The following is a 21,120-nucleotide window of genomic DNA, read 5'->3' as shown; positions in this document are numbered from 1 at the left end:
CTGTCAGATAATTTCTTGTTATCTATTGCTGTTTAAGAAGTCTCAATCATTCTTTTGTAGATGAGCTATCTTTTCTCCCTCAACGTTTTTAGATTCTTTATCCTTAGTGTTTTGAAATGTTATAAATGGTACCTTTAAGATATCTGGTACCTGGGTCCTCAGAAGGAAGGTCTTTGGGAGCCCTGATACAGAAGCAAACCACTTGGGGAAACACAGAGGCTTCTATTCCACAACAGTGACACATCCCTCCTGGGTTTAGGGCTGAAAGACCCTGGGTTTTCTGTTCAGAGAACCGGGGCCAGCTTCCAGATCAGCTGCTCTGATTCTCCCGGAAGGTGAGCAGTGCCAAGGGTTGTCCACTGCTCGCTACCCACAGGTACTCTTTCTGCAACACTCCCTGATCCTTCAAGAGGTCACATCACAATGGACATTTTAGTGCTGCACTCCTTCCTCCTTCGGCCCCCTGCAGACTCCTGGCTCTCTCCATGCTGTGTTCACCTACCTGAGTCTCCTCCTCCTCACCTGCAAGATCCTCTGGTCCTTCCCTGGTTCCTCTTACTCTCTGAATACCAGGGCTTTCCCAGGACTTCCTGCAGAGTCTTTTCCCTCCAAAACCTCTCCCTCAGAGAGCTGACTTACCTAACACTTCCAGGCTTTCAGCCACTCCTCATCAGCCCCAATTTCCCAAAACCACCTCAAGTCCAGAATGGATGTTTCATTAGTACCTACAACCAAACGCTGCCTACCCTGAATCCCAGACCAGCACCTTCTCCCCATTTCCCATCATCTAAGGAGAAAAGATTAAAAATATTTTTTTTATTTGTTTTCTTTTTTATAGCGAGAGAAAGGGAGCGGGAAAGAGAAATATAGATGAGAAACACTGATTAGCTCCCTTCCGCACACCCTCTACCTGGGATCGAGCCCGTAATCCAGGCAAGTGCCCTGACTGGGTATTGTTGAACCATCAACCTCTCAATGCATGGAACAATGTTCAATCAACTAAGCCACACTGGCCAGGGCAAGGAGCAAAGCTTTATCTTCCTTCCCACTATCTCGTGTCATGTTTACTCTTTCACAGCACCCCATCTCCCAGGCACACCTGACTGCTTACTGTTTTCTGATTATATACTGGATATGGAATGTGTGCACCATGATCGTGCCAATCTAGCACGCAGCCCACCACAGAAACCCCACCCACCTACCCATCAAAGCTCAATGCTCTTAAGGCCCAAATCAAATGCCACTTGCCACAAAACTTTCTTTGACCCCAGTGTCTCATTATCTCTAGCCCTGGGTAGAGCCTATATCATATCTCACTAGATTCTGAGTACCATAAGGAAGAGGTCCCTAACTTTAAGAACACATGGCAATATTAAACGTTGGCATGACATCTGCCCTAATCTCCCCCAAATTTCTAATCTCACTAATGACTATGTATCCTACAGATTCCATCTATATTTGTCCTGGGGTGGAGGGTGGCTAATATTTGACACAGAGCATTTAAAATATGAATGACAGTTTAACAGCTGGAACAATGTCATTAACATGAGTACTGAGTCTTAACTTTTTTGTTAAGCCATAACAAACTAGAAATAAATTAATGTGTATATTTTTCTCTATAACTAGTTTCACTGGACAGGAGAACAGTATTGGAACCCTTGTTAAAACATAATGGAATTCTTAAACTCATTTATCAACATGTGGGGAAACTGAGGCTCCAAATGGCAAGAGGTCGCCCCACCTTGTTTTTGGCAGGCCTGGAGGAGACACTGGGAGACTCCAGGGCCTCCAGCTCCTTCCTACTCCGCTCTGCTCTCGAGAGAAAGAAAAAAAGGTGCCCACTCTGTCCTTAAGACAGTAACATCACAGATTTCTTCCTGACCCAGCCCTTAAATTTCCTGGGTGGGTCCAGGCTCCATTCAGGCAGGGAAAAGAGGACACTCTGCTCCAGAGTTTATTAGTTCATTTCATTTTACTTAAAAGTTTACATCTCTGTAAAAACTGCCCAACAATACTGGAAAATAAATAATGTAAAAAGGGCAGAGGCTTCTATAGGGAGCTCAGCCTGTTTCAGGAAAAACAAACATCCAATGGATTCAGACCTTCCTTGCTGCTCACCTCTTCATAGTCATAGGGTCCCAGGCATGAATACCTGAACTCTTCCTATGCCACCAGCTTATATTAACAAAATGATGGGAGTTTCCCTAGTGCCCCAGTGAATCATGAACGCATGAAATCCTCTCTCGTGGTCAGCTGTACAAAGTAGTACAGACCCAGGTCTCCTGCGGCCTAGCCCAGGGCAACACACTGCATATGAAACTGACACGAGCAGGCCAGGGGATGGTATAAAGATATCCATTTCCAAACAAATTATGTCCAATTTATTTATTCACAAGCAAAGTCATTTATGGAATTAAAGAGCATTTACTTCATCTTATTGTCTTCAAGGATCTAAAATGGTGCCACTCACATTAACAGTATAGTTACTATTAAAAATAAAACCAACTGCTTTTGTTTTCAAATGTTTCCCTAGAGCAAAAATACAAACCACCATTGTAACTTAGGCACAAAAAAATACAGTTGGCAACACTCAAGTAAGATGAAAAGAAAGTTCTTGTAACTTACCTAGCAAATTCTGCCAGTTGTTTGGGATCTGAGAGGTCAATGCCAGGTATCCCTCCAGGAGGAAGTTTCTTTCCTGTCATGTACTCTGAATAGTCAGGAGGTGAGTTCTCGCCAATGATCTGTTCTTCAACCACCGTCTCATGGTCAATATCTTTTTTTTCATCTGAAGCACACCAAAAGATGATCTTAGCTAAGTAAAAATGTCTATGTGGGCAAATACATTTTAAAAACTATATAAAGTGTTTTCATTAGCAGCTTCTTAAATGGGAGATTTATAGCCACAACTCAATTTCTTAAGCACCCAGTCTTTTTTCCTTAATCTCTTAAAATCCCATTTTTGCTTGAAAGTCACCAAAATCTTCAATGCCAAACCCAGCGGGTCTGTCTCTGAATGCTCCTTCCCAGCCCACAGGGCGGTTCCCCAGCACCTGCTTCCCTGGATTCATCCACTTCTCTCTCTGGCTTATGTTCAGCTTCTTGCTTCTCCTACCACCTCTCTCAGAGTTCTGCTTTTGGTCTACCCACACATTTCCTGTTAACCACCAACATTGCAACAAGTCTCACTTTATAGCCTTCACCTTAGGTAGACTCCTGCCTACCTCTCCAGCCTCCTCATTCTTCACTCTTCTCAGCTCCATTGGCCTTTTAGTTCCTCAAATGCACCATGGCTCAGCGCCTTTCCTCTGCAACTCGCTCTTGACTTCGACTTATAACTATAGCTGTGTAACAGTTGTCAGCTCTTCCACCAGACTGCCACCCCTCCAGGACAGGGGTGCTGGTCAGTCCTGACCCCATGTACCTGCAGAGCCTTGTTCAAAGTCTGCACGATTGGCCCTCAATGAGCACCTGGCTTGAAGAATGTAGGACACGTCTAACTCATGTGTTACCATCATCTCAAATCCAATAGGGTAAAGGAATATTGATCCCCATAATTAATCTCCTGTGTCACAGACATCAAATCCTATTGATCATTTTGAAAAGGTCTTCTCTCCCTTTGTCCTACCACCATCAACTTAGTTATTACCTCAAGCCTAAAATGACTACTGAAGTTCTTTTCTTTTTTTTAAAAATATATTTTATTGATTTTTTACAGAGAGGAAGGGAGAGGGATAGAGAGTTAGAAACATCGATGAGAGAGAAGCATTGATCAGCTGCCTCCTGCACACTCCCTACTGGGGATGTGCCTGCAACCAAGGTACATGCCCTTGACCGAAATCGAACCCGGGACCCTTCAGTCCGCAGGCCGAAGCTCTATCCACTGAGCCAAACCGGTTAGGGCGACTACTGAAGTTCTTAACTGAGCTTCGCAATCATGTTCTGCTCTAGTGATGCTCCCAAGGATAAACTGATACAGAAAATGCAAGCGGATACATTTTCACTGGTGGTGCCTCAACAGAGGTATAAACTACTTCAGCCTGGCCCTCTGGGTCCTATGCTGTCTGGTTTCATTTTAACACATCTAGGCTCACCCTCTATTTCTCTATGTCTCCTGTACACGTGCTCTCCATACTCCAACCAGCCATTTTCCCACAGGTTAATTCACAAGTGCCTGGCAAGTTCTCCCTCGCTCTAATTCCAGCCTACCTCCGAGCCTCCCATTCTTACTTTCAATTTCTGTATTTATTTATTGCTATTAACACTGCCAAAACACTAAAATCATGCTGTTGTGAGTTTTTATCAGCCTGCTCTCCTACACTGGAGGGAAAGCCCAGAGACCAAACCAGCCTTGTACAACTCTGGTGCCTAAAAGCAGAAAACAAGTGCTCCAAAAATACAATGTTAACTGAAATGTTCTTTTTCTCCACCAAAGTGATTCACAAAAAGCAGGAACACTAGAACTTTCAGAAGTGAAAGCTTGGTTGTCCAACTCTTGCATTACCTTCCACCGGTGTTAAAACCCATGACTAAAAACCAAACCAAATTCTGCAATTAATGTCATGACCAAAAACAGCACATAGCTGTTTAGCACCCTGCTCTCTGACGCCAGACGTGAGGGAAAGATACAAGTAGAACAGGTAGAACGTAGGTCCATTTGATTCAAGTTCAGTTCCCCTCAGCAATGAAAAGCACAGAATACAACTGCTTTAAACTTTAAGCACCTCTCTTTGCCCATCACTCTCCATTTCAGGAACTCTTGTTGGTCATTACAAGGAATTGCAGAACAGAACAGTAGCAGACATTTCACTGAATGTTTGTGTGTAGGCACTAGTTTAATCACACATACATCACTCTACGAAGTGGGAAAATTAGCAACTGCATTTTACAGAGGAGAAAGATGAGGCACAGAAAAGTTAAGTCAGTAGCAAATATGAACTCATGAAGTCTAAGACCCGTGTGCTTAGCCATTACACACAGCTGTCTCTTATTTGGAACTAGAAAGGACTAGCTAGAACTGTGCACCTGAAACCTGGATAATTTTGTTAACCAGTGTCACCCCAATAAAATTAGTAAAAAGGAAAAATAAAATAAACTAATTGGCACAATGCCTAGCAAAAACAAACCAAAAAACGAACTAGATAATATCTCCCGGGTTACCCATTGAGAGATGAAGAATATCTATCCAGGAATGAAGGGGCCTAAGAAAACAATGGCTGGGTGTGTTAATAAGCAAGTTCAAGAAATGCAGTTATTGATCGTAAGTCACAAGGCTGGGGCTCTGCACTGTGACCAGATTCTTTCATTCCTCTTCTCAGGGCTGAGGCAATTCACCTCCAATTTCTCCAACTTACACGACTGCTACTATGCATCAACTTTCAAGTGGCACAGAAACATATTGGTGGGCAGGGAAGCTATTTTTCTTCAGTGATGTTTTATATTTCTGATATTAGAATGATACCAAGACTCAGAAACACTGCTGCTCTGAGCAAGCTACTGATGAGAGCACATCTCAAGTATGCTGGGGCAGAAAAAGACTGACCTCCTGGCATAAAGAAGTCACAGCTGAATCACTCACTGTATTAGTTCAAACCATGACTAAGGGCCTCCTATGTGCCTGGCACTGTTCCATTTCTGGCTGTTCAGGAACAAAAGCCAGAAACAAAACAGTTTCTGCCCTCTGTTCTCAAGATCAAGGTGCCAGCCAATTCAGTGCTCAGCAAAGCTCTTCTTCCTGTTTTGTTTTGTTTTTTTAAAAATATATTTTATTGATTTTTTACAGAGAGGAAGGGAGAGGGATAGAGAGTTAGAAACATCAATGAGAGAGAAACATCGATCAGCTGCCTCCTGCACACACTCCCCACTGGGGATGTGCCCTCAACCAAGGTACATGCCCTTGACTGGAATTGAACCTGGGACCCTTGAGTCTGCAGGCTGATGCTCCATCCACTGAGCCAAACCAGTTAGGGCTTCTTCCTGGTTTTTAGACAAATGCCTTCTTGCTGTGTCCTCACATACCCAGAATTCCTGTCTCTTCCTATAAGGAAGGGCACTAATCCCATTTACCAGGGCTCTATCCTCATAATTTCATTAGCTCCCAAAGGCCCTACCCCTAGGGATTAGGGCTTCAGTATCTGACTTTTGGAGTGACACAAACAGAAGTCAAATGAGGAAATATTTAAGGCTCAGTTCTTAGTTTTAATATTCAAGATGAAGCATGGGGGTGGGGATGAATTAGAATACAGCCCTGGCCTGGCGACTGGGCTGGTTACAGCGTTGTCAGGATATACCAAGGTTGTGGATTCAATCCCCATTGGGCACACACAAAAGTCAACCAATGAATGCATAAGTGGGTGAAACAACAAATTGATGTTTCTCTCTCTAAACTCCATAATTTTTTTTTAATGAACAAAATAAACCCAGAGCAGAGGCTGGCAAGATTTTACAACCTCCAGGAACAGCGTGTGGGTCAAGCTCGGCCTGTCCCACACCCCTCATTTTCATTGTTTCCTTTTTATCCTCTTTTTTTAAATTTTGGTAAAAGATATGAACATAATATTTAATTCTCTGTAAATGTGCAATTCAGTGGCATTAAGTACATTCACAATGTTGTGTAACTATCACCACTATCTATACCAGGGGTGGGCAAACTTTTTGACTCGAGGGCCACAATGGATTCTTAAACTGGACCGGAGGGCCGGAACAAAAGCATGGATGGAGTGTTTGTGTGAACTATATATAAACTCAGAGTAAACATTTCATAAAAGGGTACGGTCTTTTTTTTTTTTTTTTTTTTTTAGTTTTATTCATTTCAAACGGGCCGTAGTTTGCCCACGGCTGATCTATACCCATCACTTAATTGCCCCAACAGAAACTTGGTACCCATTAAAAATGGCCCCTCCTTCTCCAGCCTCAGGTAAGCTCTATTCTATTTTGTTTCTATGAATTCACCTATTCTATCTTTTATAAGTGGATCCATACAGTACTTATCCTTTTGTGCCTGGCTCATGTCACTGCGCATGTTTTCAAGATTTATCCACGTTGTAACATGTATCAAAATTTCATTCTTTTTCATGTTTGCATAATATACCTGTGTGGGCATACCACATTTTGCTTATTCATTCATCTATTGATGGACACTTAGGTTATTTCCATCTTTTAGCTACTGTGAATAACAGAATGACAGTGTACAAATATACTTTCTATTTTTATAAATACAATTTGATTGGAACAGCCATACTAATTTGTTTACATACCTCCTATGGCTGCTTTCCTGCTACAATGACACATGGAGTTGATTAGCTGCAACAAAGATTGCAGGATTTTCAAATCCTAAAATATCACTATCTAACAATTTTACAGAAAAGGTTTGCTTACCTTTGGTCTACTTTTTTTTAAAATATATTTTTATTGATTTTTTACAGAGAGGAAGGGAGAGGGATAGAGAGTTAGAAACATCAATGAGAGAGAAACATCGATCAGGTGCCTCCTGCACAACCCCTACTGGGGATGTGCCCACAACCAAGGTACATGCCCATGACGGGAATTGAACCTGGGACCCTTCAGTCCCCAGGTTGATGCTCCATCCACTGAGCCAAACCAGTTAGGGCGACCTTTGGTCTATTTAATGAGATTTCACTTAGGAGAAAATGGAACTAAACCACAGCGGCAAGCCTTCTTTTTAAAAAAAAACAAACAATTTTTGATGGGGAGATTACTAAACAATGGGGTTTACTACCAAAAAGGACGACGTTTGTCAAGTCTTTAAAACAGAGTGGAGTGAAGTTTTATTTTGGAGGAATAAATATGACTGGGCAATGACTTGATGCCCAGGGGTAGGATAAGAATGTTGAGTTTCTTGTTTCCATTTCTTAGAGGATGGTGTATCATCAGCTGATATGGAGGACAATGGGGGAAGAGAGACTGTGCAGGACCAGGTCTGGAGTTCCACTGAGATCTGTGTGACACCCAGTGGACAGACCTCAAGGAGGTACTTGGAGATGCAACTGTGGGGGAGAAGAAATCTAGGTTGGAGAAATATATGGGAATCAATGGTATACAGACTGTATTTAAAGCCACCAAAATACAGAATATTATCTATTGAAAAATATATTGATAAAGAGAGAACTCAGAATCAAAATCCAGATAATTCCAATGTTGAGAATGAGGAAGACTCTGCAAAGGAGACTGATATGTCCAGATGTAGGGAGAAAACTAGCTTTGTCTACTGAGACTTTTACTCAGTGACACACCAAGTGCAAGTGGTTCACAGTGAAGGCAGTCTCTCCAAGTACAGACAGTAAGAGCATGGTCTGTGCATAATTTAAAAACTGATTAGAAGTCAGTCTGCTTTTGATTATCACCATACACATGCATTTCTAAATGTCAGTGATATAATATTCTTGCCTTCAAAAAATCTTGTTGGTCTAAGTTCTAAATAATTGCTGTGGTTACTGTACACTTTCATGTTTTTTACTTATTACTTAATAAGCAGTGTATTAATTACCTGGAAGTAAATTTAGAAAACTTGAAGACTGATGCACAGAAATTATAAAGAGGGTTGTTAACTCTTCAATAACAATATGCAAGGAAATAAACTATTTACATAGAGAAAAAAAATTCACATTCTGAAGAGAGATTGCCAGAGAAATGACAAAAGATGCTGGGTTCTTTGGCCAGGAGAAATCAAAGACAATGTTTGTCTCATTTTCAGCAAGAGATGGGCACATATTAAAATAACAGATCAAATAATGGCAGTGTTTGTTATTACTTGGCCATTTTATTTGATTTTTGCAAAAGAAAATCTCCAGAAATCTTTGCCAAATAGAAATTTTTGATGCTCTAAAACATAAATATTTTATTAAATTTACAGACCATATGTTCAAAACATATAGTAGTGAAAAGTTACTCATTTTTTTTTTAAAACAATTTTATTGTAAAATGTCTTACAGTTATAATATGCATTCAAATGAAGAAGACTTTCGCTGTCTGCACTGGCCACATATCCATTTCTATGGAAATAGATTTGCCATATAGAGGGAAAAGAAGGTGTTAACTGATCCACTCTCAATGTCAAATGTTATGTACATTACTGAGCTGTACTTATTGGCAATGGGGTGATAGCAATACCCATCTAGGTAAAGCATGTTAATGAAACAAAGTATCTAAATCTGCTTTAAAAAATTGCTGTATAGTTGATCATTGAACAACATAGGCTTGAACTGCACAGGTTCACTTGTATGCAGATTTTTTCAATAATACCTGTTATTGTTTTCTATCAGAGGTGGGGAGTACGTGGAATTTCAACTGTGCGGACGTGGCACCCATAACCTTTTCTTGTTCAGGGGTCAACTGTGTGTATACTAGGTATACATCCTCTCTGGAGTTTTCCTAGAGGGTGGACTTAGTTAACTATCCCTTCATTGCTTCAAGAAGACAGTGTCAATCCACATTAGAAGTTTCACTGCAATGAGTTTCTATAACCAGTGTTAACTTAAATGTAAAATTGTGAAAACAAACAAACAAACAAACAAACAAACAAATAAAATTGTGATTACCAGAACTCAACTGGGCAAAGCAAATTAAAACCTACGTCATAATGCCCGGCTGGCGTGGTTCAATGGTTGAGCGTTGACCTATGAACCAGGAGGTTACAGTTCAATTCCCGGTTGGGGCATATGCCTGGGTTGAGGGCTCAATCCCATGCAGGAGGCAGCTGATCAATGATTCTCTCTCATCATTGATGCTTCTACCTCTCTCTTCCTCTCTGAAATCCATAAAAAATATTTTTTTAAAAAAACCAATGTCACAATTCCTATATGAAAAAAGTTGAGAATGCAAGGCACTGCTTCATACGGATAGTAGGGTGGTGGGGGAAATTATATTGATAACTTCTCATCAAAATTGTGGATTGGTTATGTCACTAACCTCTGGTCAAACACAAATGACCTGCTACAATCAGACCAAAGTTTAGTTTAATGGCCTAAAATGGAACGTGGAAAAGCTAGCCAATGCCACCCATAAATGGGACACACATATTTAATTATTTCAGAAATTAAATAATCAATTCATTCACATTTTAAAGATATTCTCTATTTCTTGCATATGAAACTATTCAAAGGGTAGAAAAGTTGTGTAAGTCCATTTCTCATATATATCTTTCCTTCTCTGTTAACAAAGCTATAATCACTGAAAGTCTAGTTTGAGAGGCAAAGCAAAGAGACTCAAAATAATTTACAGTCCAAAAGGTATGATTAAGGAACTAAATGAAAAGGCTGGGAGCATTCTATAGGTCTCCAGAGAAGAGGTTAAAAAGTGGAGTCTCACCCTAGCTGGTTTTGCTCAGAGGGTAGAGCGTCGGCTGGCGGACTGAAGGGTCCCGAGTTCAATTCCAGTCAAGGGCATATGCCCAGGTTGCGGGCACGATCCCCAGTAGGGGTTGTGCAGGAGGCAGCCCATCAATGATTCTCTCTCATTGATTTTTTCTATCTCTCGCTCCCCCTCCCTTCCTCTCTGAAAGCAATAAAGATATGGAAAAATCTAGGACATATGTACTACTATTTGTAATACTTTAAACAAGAAAATAAAAAATTTAAAAAATACATATATTGAAAATCTATACTAATAAAAGGGTAATATGCTAATTAGACCGGTCGACCAGACATCTTCCAGACATCCAACTTCCTTCTGGACAAAGCTGGAGCTGAGGTGGCGGGAGCCGAGGCAGAGGCAGTTAGGGGTGATCAGGCCGGCAGGGTAGCAGTTAGGAGGAGGCCAGGCCAGCAGAGTTAGTGGGCATCCAGGCCGGGAGGGGGGCAGTTAGGGGACCACCAAGATGGCAGGGGACCAGTTAGGTGGCGACCAGGCTGGCAAGCAGAGGCAGTTAGGGGTAATCAGGCAGGCAGGTAGGGTGGTTTGGGGTGATCAAACAGGCCAGCAGAGGAGCAGTTAGGGGGCGACCAGGCCAGCAAGCAGGGACAGTTAGGGGCGATCAGGCAGGCAGGCAGGCGAGTGGTTAGGAGCCAGCAGTCCTGGATTGCAAGAGGGATGTCCCAGATTGGAGAGGGTGCAGGCCGGGCTGAGGGACCAACCCCCCCCACCTCCATGCACGAAAATATAAAAGATAAATAAGGACTGTTTCTGAGCTATTTAAAAAGTGCAGTCTCACCTGCCCTCCATGCTCCAACTAAACTGGTTTTGTGTGATTCAATGTCTGATATAAGGTACATGGTAGCCCTGGCAGGTGTGGTTCAGACAGTTTAGAGCTGCATCCTGTACAATGAAAGGTCACTGGTTTGATTCCAGTCAGGGCACATGCCAGAGCTGTGGGCTTGATCCCTGGTAGGGGATGTGCAGGAGGCAGTTGATCGATGTTATGCTCTCCCATTAATGTTTCTCTCCATTCCCTTCTTCTATCTCTAAAAAAATAAAAAAATATTTTTTAAAAAGATCTTTTTCCTTCAAGAGGCCTTTCCTTCCTATTCATGAACCTTGCTTGGTTTCTTTGGTAATGAATAAAGAGAATGGCACCTACCTTATAAGGTTAAGACAAGATAGCACACTAATGCCAACCATTCTGTCTGGAATAGAGGAGTGTGTAAAAATTCCTTCAGTCCACTTTTCCCTCCCTCCTGGGTTTAAGGACACAATAGCTACTATGCTTAATGGTTTTTAAAGAATGTAGTAAGCAAGTAAAAAACATAGAAAATTATAGACAATCTTCAGTTAGGTTACACTTTAAATCTTTTGGCCATTCTAAGTGTGTGAAATGTGACATTAGATTGGTGGGAATCTGTGCATTACTACCAGTCAGTGGTCCCCTTCAAATATAAAGTAGTTTATTTTAGAATTCAGTCTTAAGTAAAGCTTGATTTTCCTTTTAATATTTTCCCATCTTGGAATCAGATAACAGTAGTAAGGTTTCCTTTTGTACCTTGATTGCCAGGAAGCTCATTAGGGTTGACCCTAATGTTTCCTTATTTATATTCCTTACTTTGTTGTTTTGTTAATCCTCACCCAAGAATATTTTTTCCATTGCTTTTTTAGAGAGAGTGGAAGGGAGGGAGAGAGAAGAACATCAACGAGATCGGTTGCCTCCTGCATGCGCACCACCTTTGACCCGGAATTGAACCCAAGACCCTTTGGTACGTAGGGTGATGCTCTAACCACTGAGCACTGACCAGGATGGACCCTAATGTTTCCTTTCTTCTGAACCTGATTTTCTATTTTTACCAATTCTCACAATTATTTACCTATTTATTTACTTACTTATTTATGGGTTGACTAGATTTTATTTCTCCACACCTTCCATTTTATTTTAGTCCATTAACTTTGGTATGACCATTCTAGGTGACTTTTAGCAAAAATGGCATTCCTTATCCACCACTACTACCTCCTTCACTTAAATGGGATAAAGGTACATATTTGAGACTCACTGCTAAGCAATAGGCAAAAGTGAGCCATAAGCTGTTTCCACTTTCCCCCACTAATGAAGACCCTAAGTAGGGATAATATCATTTACTGAGTACCTGGTACCTGTTTTATGCTAGCAACTATCACATTCCTTAATTCAAGCAAAAACCTTTAAGATATTAACCCATGTTTTTTGGTTGAAGAAATCAAGCCTCAGAAATAACAAGTAATGTACCTAAGCACAGTAAGTCACAGATCTAGGATTGATTCTGAAGTCCATGCCTTTTCTAAAAAGGGAAGGCTTTTCGACCCCTCCTCATCGTCATTTCTTTCCTACCTCTGTCTTAATAGAGAAGTGTGGCATTTGGGTCTACAGGCTAGGATTCTGCCTTGTGCACTTGTGTGCACTCAGCTAATTGCTGAGAACATTCTGTGTCTAGTGCTGTTCTAAGGCTGCAGGGTTATAGCCCAGGGCTTACACTCTAGAGCAGTGGTTCCCACAGGGGGGCAATTCAAGAACGAGTTAACAGTGATTTTTTTTGCATTTTTTATGGTTCTAGGGGCCTCATATACAGAATATAAATATATATTGTGACATATTTATGCATTTGAGTTCTCTATTATGTTTTGAAACTTTATTTGCTATTTTTTCATATCACTTATTATTTTTTAACAATTTCTTAGTGATTTCTTCCTCATACTTCAACTGTCCTTTCGTTCTTTTATTTTTCTCTTTCATGGATGCCATGTTCCTTGGAAGCTTGTTTAGACCAAGTTAATGGCCTTTTAGGCTTCCTCCACGTGAATAGAAATTTACTTTTTGAATAATAAGAATTATATGTCACCGGGGGTGGAGGGTGTGTGTGTGTGTGTGTGGGGACACATCAGGATTTCAGAGATGCTTACGTGGGGGCATGACCCAAAAAAGGTTGGGAACCACTGCTCTAGAGGAAGTAGACAAGAAAATTAAAAAGAAAAAGGGCAAGACGTTTGTAGACAGTGCTACAAAGAAAATAAAACAACAGTTATGAGATAGAGTGACAGAGTGTGTGCACACTAATTTGAATGAGCAGAGAAGGCCTCTTAGAGCTGAGACTTGAAAAACAAGGTTACACTAAGAATGGGAGTACCTGGCTCAGAGCACTGGAAGCAGAGGTGAAGAGCAAGTGCTAAGAAACAAATGTAAGGAACTGAAAGAAGGCAGGAAGGCTGGAGCATAATGGGAGTAGAGGAAGGAGCAGAGAAGGAAACAGGGGCCAAATCATGTGTGGCCCTGCAGGTTATGATAAGGTGTTTGGATTTTCCTGACAATAATGGGATGTCTGTGGGGTGCGGGTGTGTTAAAACATACAAAATATAAAGTTTACCATTTTAACCATTTCTAAGTCTATAGCTCAGTGGCATTACACATATTCATTGTTGTGAGGGGTTTTTAAGCCAGGGACTGAAGTCAACTGATTGCAAAGTCTTAGAAAATTCAGAAAAGAACAGATTGTGTGTGTGTGTGAAATCCAGAGGTCTGTATTTAGTCCTTATTAAAAATCTACAAAAACTTATTTAATATAGAAACCATATTTATACAAGAAAAAAAAGTCCATCACAACCAGTTAAGATTGTTTTAATGTTTAGTCTACGTAAGACTAAGTAAATGAATGATTAAGAATTTTACTCAAGAGAGTTCCTAATATTCACAATTAAAGAGCTATGCTTTAAGAAATGGAATACAGTATATTGTTTCCTACTGTCAGAGGAATTCGGAAAGGAGAATTCCTTGGTATAAAGGAACTGAAAATGCTTTTAGGGATACCCCTACTCCAAACAAGTCATTTTACAAAGATCCCAAGGTCATAAGTTAAGATATAACAAGGTCAGATACTTTGGGTCAGTGCCCTCTAAAGAGGAAATCTGATGGTTACTAATATGATCCCCCAAACCACTGGGCTTGCTGTTATTGATAATTAACCACTAAGTTTAATAGAATGGGACCTGCTAACAATATACTTAGCACTTGGAAACGGTTCCTTTCCTGTACTGAAATTAAAGCCCACCATACACAGGAAGGTACAAATTTATACAACAGAGTCCATTAACTTCCATGACCTCCCCACATCTTCCTAATGTTTTGCTAACAATAGGGAAATGTGTGTTATTTTCAACATCCAAGTTACGTGTAAGACAGCAAATTTTAAATATACAAGGTTTGAGTGTTTATCCATTATTATTAAATACAACTCACGGGTAAATGTCCAGATCCTAAAATTATAAAAAGTTTTCACTTTTGCACACTCTTCCTATGGGAAGCAGTTAGAGCAGGGTTTATAAAATGGTCACCTGGAAAGAACAGATCTGGAGATAACAACAAAAAGCAGATCTTAAGAACTGTTTGTTCTAATACCGCCCCCTTTTCTTTTTGGCTAATAACTTATTATGGGCCCTAAATTTCGCTGCCTTAAAACAAACCGACCTAAAAAAAAACCTAAAAAACCAAACCGACCTTTCGAAGCAGAAAGGAGTCTGGCATACTTTCAAAATATTATTTTATTTATTCTCTTCCAAAAGCCCAAAATGCCGGGAGGTAGGTCAGGAGCTCTGACCTTTTCCTGATAAGGATTCTTCTTTCCCCACTAAGGGAAGTCGGCTGTTGAAGGTGGGAGGGAGAAGAAAGGGTTAATAATGTGGACTGGGGAGTCTGACAGTGGAGGCTTTATCAGTAAACCAGGCCTCCAGAGCTACCAGGTCAGGAATCAGGATCTGACTTAGGCTGCCCCACGTAGACGTCATTACTTTGGAGAGGACTTTTTTGGCTTTGCTCCATGGAAATTTATGTTTATAGCATTCCTACTTAGTGATAAATAGCACGGCCAAAAAGAACTTGAAAATCCACAGAAGAATGGCAAATGTGTACAACTAGTGATTGTTGACATACCTGAATTTTTTGAATACATAACATTATAAAAAAATTTTTTTAATATGTTTTTATTTCAGAGAGGAAGGGACAGGGAGAGAGAAACATCAATGATGAGAAAAAACCACTGATCGGCTACTCCCTGCATGCCCCACTGGGGATCGATCAGTGACCTCCTGGTTCATGGGCTGATACTCAACCGCTGAGCCATGCCAGCCAGGAAACACTAAAAACATTTTAAGACATATCCATTCTCTTTCAGAATACTGATTCAAGTATCAAAAGTTTTCTGGTCTTAGATGTTTTGCTCAATCCAGCACAAAGCACTTCTGTATTTGTTCTAACAAGATAATTAAAACATCAACAGCCTTCAGTGAAGGCCACAATTTTTAACTACCTGAAACATCAAGATTTTAAAGCCTTCTTAGGTCTTTCTCAAAACTAAATGTTTTAAATACTCAGCTTTTATCATTAGCCTCCCTACTCCACCTAATGCTCTAGTTAAGTGGTTTAGTTTACAATAAGCTCCATAAATAGTATGTCGCTCCTATACAGTAGTGATGAATAATATTGTGCCCCTAATCAGGCAAATATTGAAACAGTCATTAATTATATGCCAGGGGGGGAAAAGAAAACATGGGCCTTGAAGCGATGAATTAAGAATAATGAAAACAGCCCTAGCCGGTTTGGGTCAGTGGCTAGAGTGTCAGCCTGTGGACTGAAAGATCTCAGGTTTGATTCTGGTCAAGGGCACATACCCGGGTTAAAGGCTCGATCAATCCCCAGTGTAGGAGGCAGCCGATCAATGATTCTCTGTCATCATTGATATTTCTCTCTCCTTCTCCCTCTCTGAAATAAATAAAAAAATACATAAAAAAGAATAATGAAAAAAAAAAGAAGCCCTAGCTCAGCGGTTCTCAACCTGTGGGTCGCGACCCCTTTGGCGGTCGACCGGCCCTTTCACAGGGGTCGCCTAAGACCATCCTGCATATCAGATATTTAGATTACTATTCCTAACAGTAGCAATATTACAGTTATGAAGTAGCAATGAAAATAATTTTATGGTTGGGTCACAACACGAGGAACTGTATTTAAACGGCCAAAAGGTTGAGAACCACTGCCCTAGCTGGTTTGGCTCAGTGGACAGAGCATCAGCCTGTGTGGACTGAAGGGTCCCAGGTGCAATTCCGGTGAAGGGCACACACCAGGGTTGCGGGCTCTATCCCCACTAGGGGGCGAGCAGGAGGCGGCCGATCAATGATTCTCTCTCATCATTGATGTTTCTCTCTCCCTCCCTTCCTCTCTGAAATAAAAAATAAATAAATAATGAAAACATAGTTGAACTGTGATTAAATACTGAATGTGTTCAGCCTTACCTGGGCCTTAACCGTCTCATGTGAAAAATAAGAAGGCGGAGCACCATTCAGCCATAAAAAGTACATCCCCAGCATGGGCGGACCTTGAAAACAGACTAAGCCAGACACAAAAGGCCACATACTATATAATTCCACTTAAATGAAATGTCCAGAACAGGCAAATCCAGAGAGACAGAAAGCAGATTAGTGGTTGCCAGGGGCTGGGGGGAGAAGGAAATGGGGAGTGACTGCTATCAGGTATGGTGTTTCTCTTTGGGATGATGAAAACGTTCTGGAATTAGATAGTGGTCATGGTTGTACAACCTGGTGAATATATATTAGAAACTACTGAACTGTGCATATGTGAATTATATCAATTTAAAAAAGGAAAAAACAGATATCTAAGGACTTTATAACTTTCAGATCTAAAACTACCCTATAGCTAGTGCTGTCCAATTCAAAGGCATCCACCATAGGTATTACTGTTACTCTGGTGGTAAATCAAAGATGGAATATAAGCAAAAGAAACCGATAAAACCCAAATATTTGGTTTCCACAAACACGCGGGGCCCTCATTCAGCTTTTTTTTTTTTTTTTTTTAAACCAAGAGGCACTAATAAGTAACTAGAGTCCTGAGAATATGACCCTATATATATACAGTTACTTTTATTAACAGGTTAAGCGCCCAGCCTGTTTTGTCTTCTGGAAGAAAGTAGTGTCTGTCACCGGAGACTGACATGGCGCTTAACGTGTTAAGAACTTGGGGTTAGACAAAACTGTCACCTCACAGAACTCATTCCAACCTAAAAGAATGTTTTAGTGAAACTCTAGTGTAGTTGAAACTTTCGAGACTAGGATCAAATGAGAGCAAGTATGTGAAGCAGTGAGTACATTGCCTGTGCGTGCGCTCGCTCTCTCTCAGCTTAACAAATAACCTGCTTTGATTTCTTTAATAGATTTTTATTGATTTCAGAGAGGGAGAGGGAAACATCAATGATGAGAGAATCACTGATCAGGTGCCTCTTGCACGCCCCACTGGGGATTGAGCCACAACCTGGGCATGTGCACTGACCAGGAATCCACCGTGACCTCCTGGTTCATCGGTCCACACACTCAACCACTGAGCCATGCTCGCAGGGCTGATTTCTTACCTCTTATCAATTAGCTCCTTATTTCAGGTCTGAAGATGAAACTACAGTGTATGCAGAATTTTTAACTTGGGACATGTAATAGTTAATTACCAACTATTTAGCTTCTCTTTGGCAATAATTCCAAACCACAAAAAGAGGGCTAGTTTACCAAAAAACATGTTAGGAAATAGGCCATATTATGTTATTGCCATCAAATATTTACCATCTTTTATGCACAGAGGACTCTGTAACACCAGACATTCTTTAAAAAAAAAAGGGGGGGGGGAGGGGGGGGAGACAATTACCCCATACTGTGCAACCAGGTAAGCAGCCGCTTGCACATGGATAGTAATGAATTTTAAACTAGACTTAAGTGTAAATTAACTCCCATTAGTCAAGCCCTGAGACTTTCCTCCCTGACTGATTTGATATGTACCACTTCATCAAGTAAAGCCTCATTATCAAAATTTCAAGGTCTTCAAAATAGGTTAGCAATTTGGTAAGTTCAAATGCAGAATCTGTAAAATTCCCTGGTTTTCTAAGTTACCATAAAACCAGCATGATCATACCATAAGAAAAAGTAAATTTAATGTTACGTGGTTAACATATCTCTACCTAAATATCAAATTTCAAAGAAATCCACCATTCAGCCAACTCAACATAACCAACACCTTTTCTCCCTCCCTTATTCCATGCCTATTAGTGCAAAAACATATACTTAGTGGGCACTTATTCTGAGCTACCAAAACATACAGAAGGCATCTTTTGATAATCATTAGGTCCTAAAGTAAAGAGATTTCATTTTAACTTAGAGCTCCTGCTAAACTAAAGGCCCTCTGAAACGCAGAGCAGCGCCTGTTAGCACTTGCTATTGAGATTATGGCAGCAGCTCTGATCCCCTTTGCTGAGTTCTGAGTCACAGGTCCATCCAAACAGCTTTAGTTATTAGTTATCTCAACTTGGGGCTTTCAATAGATACCACCAGACCAGCTTTTCAGTGCAATCTTTTTACCTTCTATTTAAATCATTCCTCTAACTTCAATTTAACTTGTTAGATTCACAAATAAGATACAAACATAAAAGAACCTGCCTTTTGAAAATAATAAATACCCTATATAAGAGCTTTACACATGCCTTAGATGTTTTTCTGGCCTTCGTTGAAAGCAGTATTAAAATAGTAAAATGACGCTTTTCTGGAGTACTTTTCACGGGAAAAATAAGGTAGCTTTCTACCAAGCATGCAGAGGCTTACATACAGTACTCGATTTTATTTAGTGGTACAGCCAACCAACTTATTTGCAAAGAGGCAGACAGTACTTAAAAAACTTCCGGAATCGTCAAGCGCGAACCATTATCTCCAAACATTCGTGGCCCCCCTCCACGACGTGCCGCGGGGGAGCGCGGTCCAGGCCGGGCCGACACGGTGACAGGCCGGCCGACGCCAGCCCGACGTGCCGCCCAAGTCCCGCCCCGCGAAGACGAGCGCGGCCGCGGGCGGGGCCCGGCCTGCGCGGTGCGTGGGAGCAAAGGGCCCGGGCACTCCCGCCCGCTTCGGAAGCCGCCTCCCGGGAGCAGTGGAGGGTCCGGGAAGGGGGCGGGGGCGGCGTGAGGGTGAGCGACGCCCTCTACAGGAAGGCGGGGGAAAGGCGGCGGCGGGACGCGCTGCCGGGCTCGGGGCGCGAGATCCGCCCGCCCCACCAACGCCCTCTTCGCGCCCCGAGCCCTGGGCCTCGCGGGGAGCCGGGCGGGCGGGGGCCAAGGACAACGAGCCGACGGGCCGTCCGTTGGCCCGAGCGCGCCCCGCCCCGCCCCGCCCGCGCCGCGGGGCCGCCCAGTCCAGGGAAACTACGCCATTGCGGCCTAGCGGGCGGCGCCGCTCCTCCGCCGCCATCTTTTCGGGCCGCGGCCGCCGCCCGCCGCCCCCGCCGCGGCCCGCCCGCCATCTTTTGGGGCCGCCATACTTGCCCTGCGAAGAAGATGGCGGCGCCCATCACACACATAAAACATGGCTTCCCTTCAAAACAAAAACATCCCGGGGGCCGGCGCGGGCCGGCGCGCGCGGTCGCTCACCTGAGGACCACATGGTGACCGAGAACTCGCCCTCCAGGGTCTTGATCTGCACCTGCTTCTGCTCCCACTTCTTGTTGCCCGCGTCCGCGCCGCCGGCCGCCCCGGCTCCGCCACCGAGGTAGCCCTTCTTGCCGCTCTTCTTGCCGCCGCCCTTCTTGACGCGGCCGCCGCCCGACGACGAGCCGCCGCCGCTTTTGCCGGCCGCCGCCACGGTGACCAGCGTCTGCTCGATGTAGTCGTCGTCGCCGCCGGCCGGCGCGGGCACCGGGATGAGGATCTGGTCCTCGAAGCCGTCCTCGGCGCGCAGCCCGTCCGAGTCGTCGCCGCCCACCACCTCCTCGCGCGTCTGCACCAGGATCACCTCCTGGTGGTGGTGCACCTGGGTCGGGTCGTCGGTGACCAGAGGCTGCAGCGCGATCATGGGCGGGTGGTGGTGGTGGTGGTGGTGGTGGTGATGGCCCATGTGCCCGTGGCCGCCCCCGCCGCCGTGGTCGCCGCCGCCGCCGTCCTCATCGTCGTCGTCCTCCTCTTCCTCGCCCACCACGGTAGTCTCGATGGTCTCCACCGGGATAGTCTCCACCTCGATCTCGTGGAGCTCCACGATCTCGGCCGGCATCTCCGAGCCGTCCGCGGCGATGTAGAGGGTGTCGCCCGAGGCCATGGCTGAGGGCTCCTCCGCCACGGCCGCGGCGGCCTCGGCTCCGAGCGAGGAGGCGGCCGGCCGTGGGGAAGGAAGGCAGAGGGAGGAAGGCGGCGGGCGGGCGGGGGGAGAGGGGGCGGGCGGCAGGGGGAAGGGGCGGGCGCGGCGGCGGCGGCGGCGGGCTTCCCCGCCTCCTCGCCTCGGTGCGCCCCGCGCTCGCTCGGCCGCTGCTCACCCCGGCGCCCCGCCTTACCGCGCCTCGGCCTCCTGCTCTGGCCGCGCCTCCTCCCGCCCTCCGGGCCGGCGCTCCGCTTCCCCCTTCCTCCTGCACCTCCGCCTCCTTCCACACAAATACCAACTCCTCACCCCGAGCCCAGATCTGGCCGCCGCCGCCGCCGCCGCCACACTGCGCTCGAGCTCGCCTCGCGAGACTTCCGCGCTGGCCCGGCCCACCCCGCCTCGCTCCTACTCGCCAGCTTGCCCTCTCGCTCCTCCTCCTCTGCCAATCGGTCAGCGGTTCGCCACTGAGGCCCCGCCCGCTCTCCCGGGCTCCTCCCGGATTGGGGCAGGCGGGACGGCCCCCGCGCGCGCTGGCTGGCCCGCGGCGCG

The 21,120-nt window shown here is 43.8% G+C and overlaps 1 protein-coding gene across 2 annotated transcripts in view; it reads right to left on the bottom strand.

Annotated features, from left to right (window-relative positions):
* The window catches only part of YY1 (YY1 transcription factor), a 30,794-nt gene extending 9,875 nt beyond the window's left edge, over positions 1-20,919 (bottom strand). For both annotated transcript variants that reach the window (XR_013997005.1, XM_081110374.1), the window contains exons 1-2: positions 19,872-20,919; positions 2,626-2,788 (exon numbers count right to left, since the gene is read on the bottom strand). Coding sequence is in view for 1 of the 2 variants with exons in the window: in XM_081110374.1 (XP_080966500.1) it covers positions 2,626-2,788; positions 19,872-20,532 (824 nt within the window). In the remaining variant the exon portion in view is untranslated. The remainder of the gene's footprint in view (positions 1-2,625; positions 2,789-19,871) is intronic.
* Positions 20,920-21,120: the final 201 nt, after the last annotated feature.

This window comes from Myotis nattereri, assembly GCF_964212035.1.
Source record: "Myotis nattereri genome assembly, chromosome: 1".
Classification (NCBI taxonomy): Eukaryota; Metazoa; Chordata; class Mammalia; order Chiroptera; family Vespertilionidae; genus Myotis; species Myotis nattereri.
Note: the sequence above shows the minus strand (reverse complement) of the source record. Positions and strands in the feature narration are given on the sequence as shown.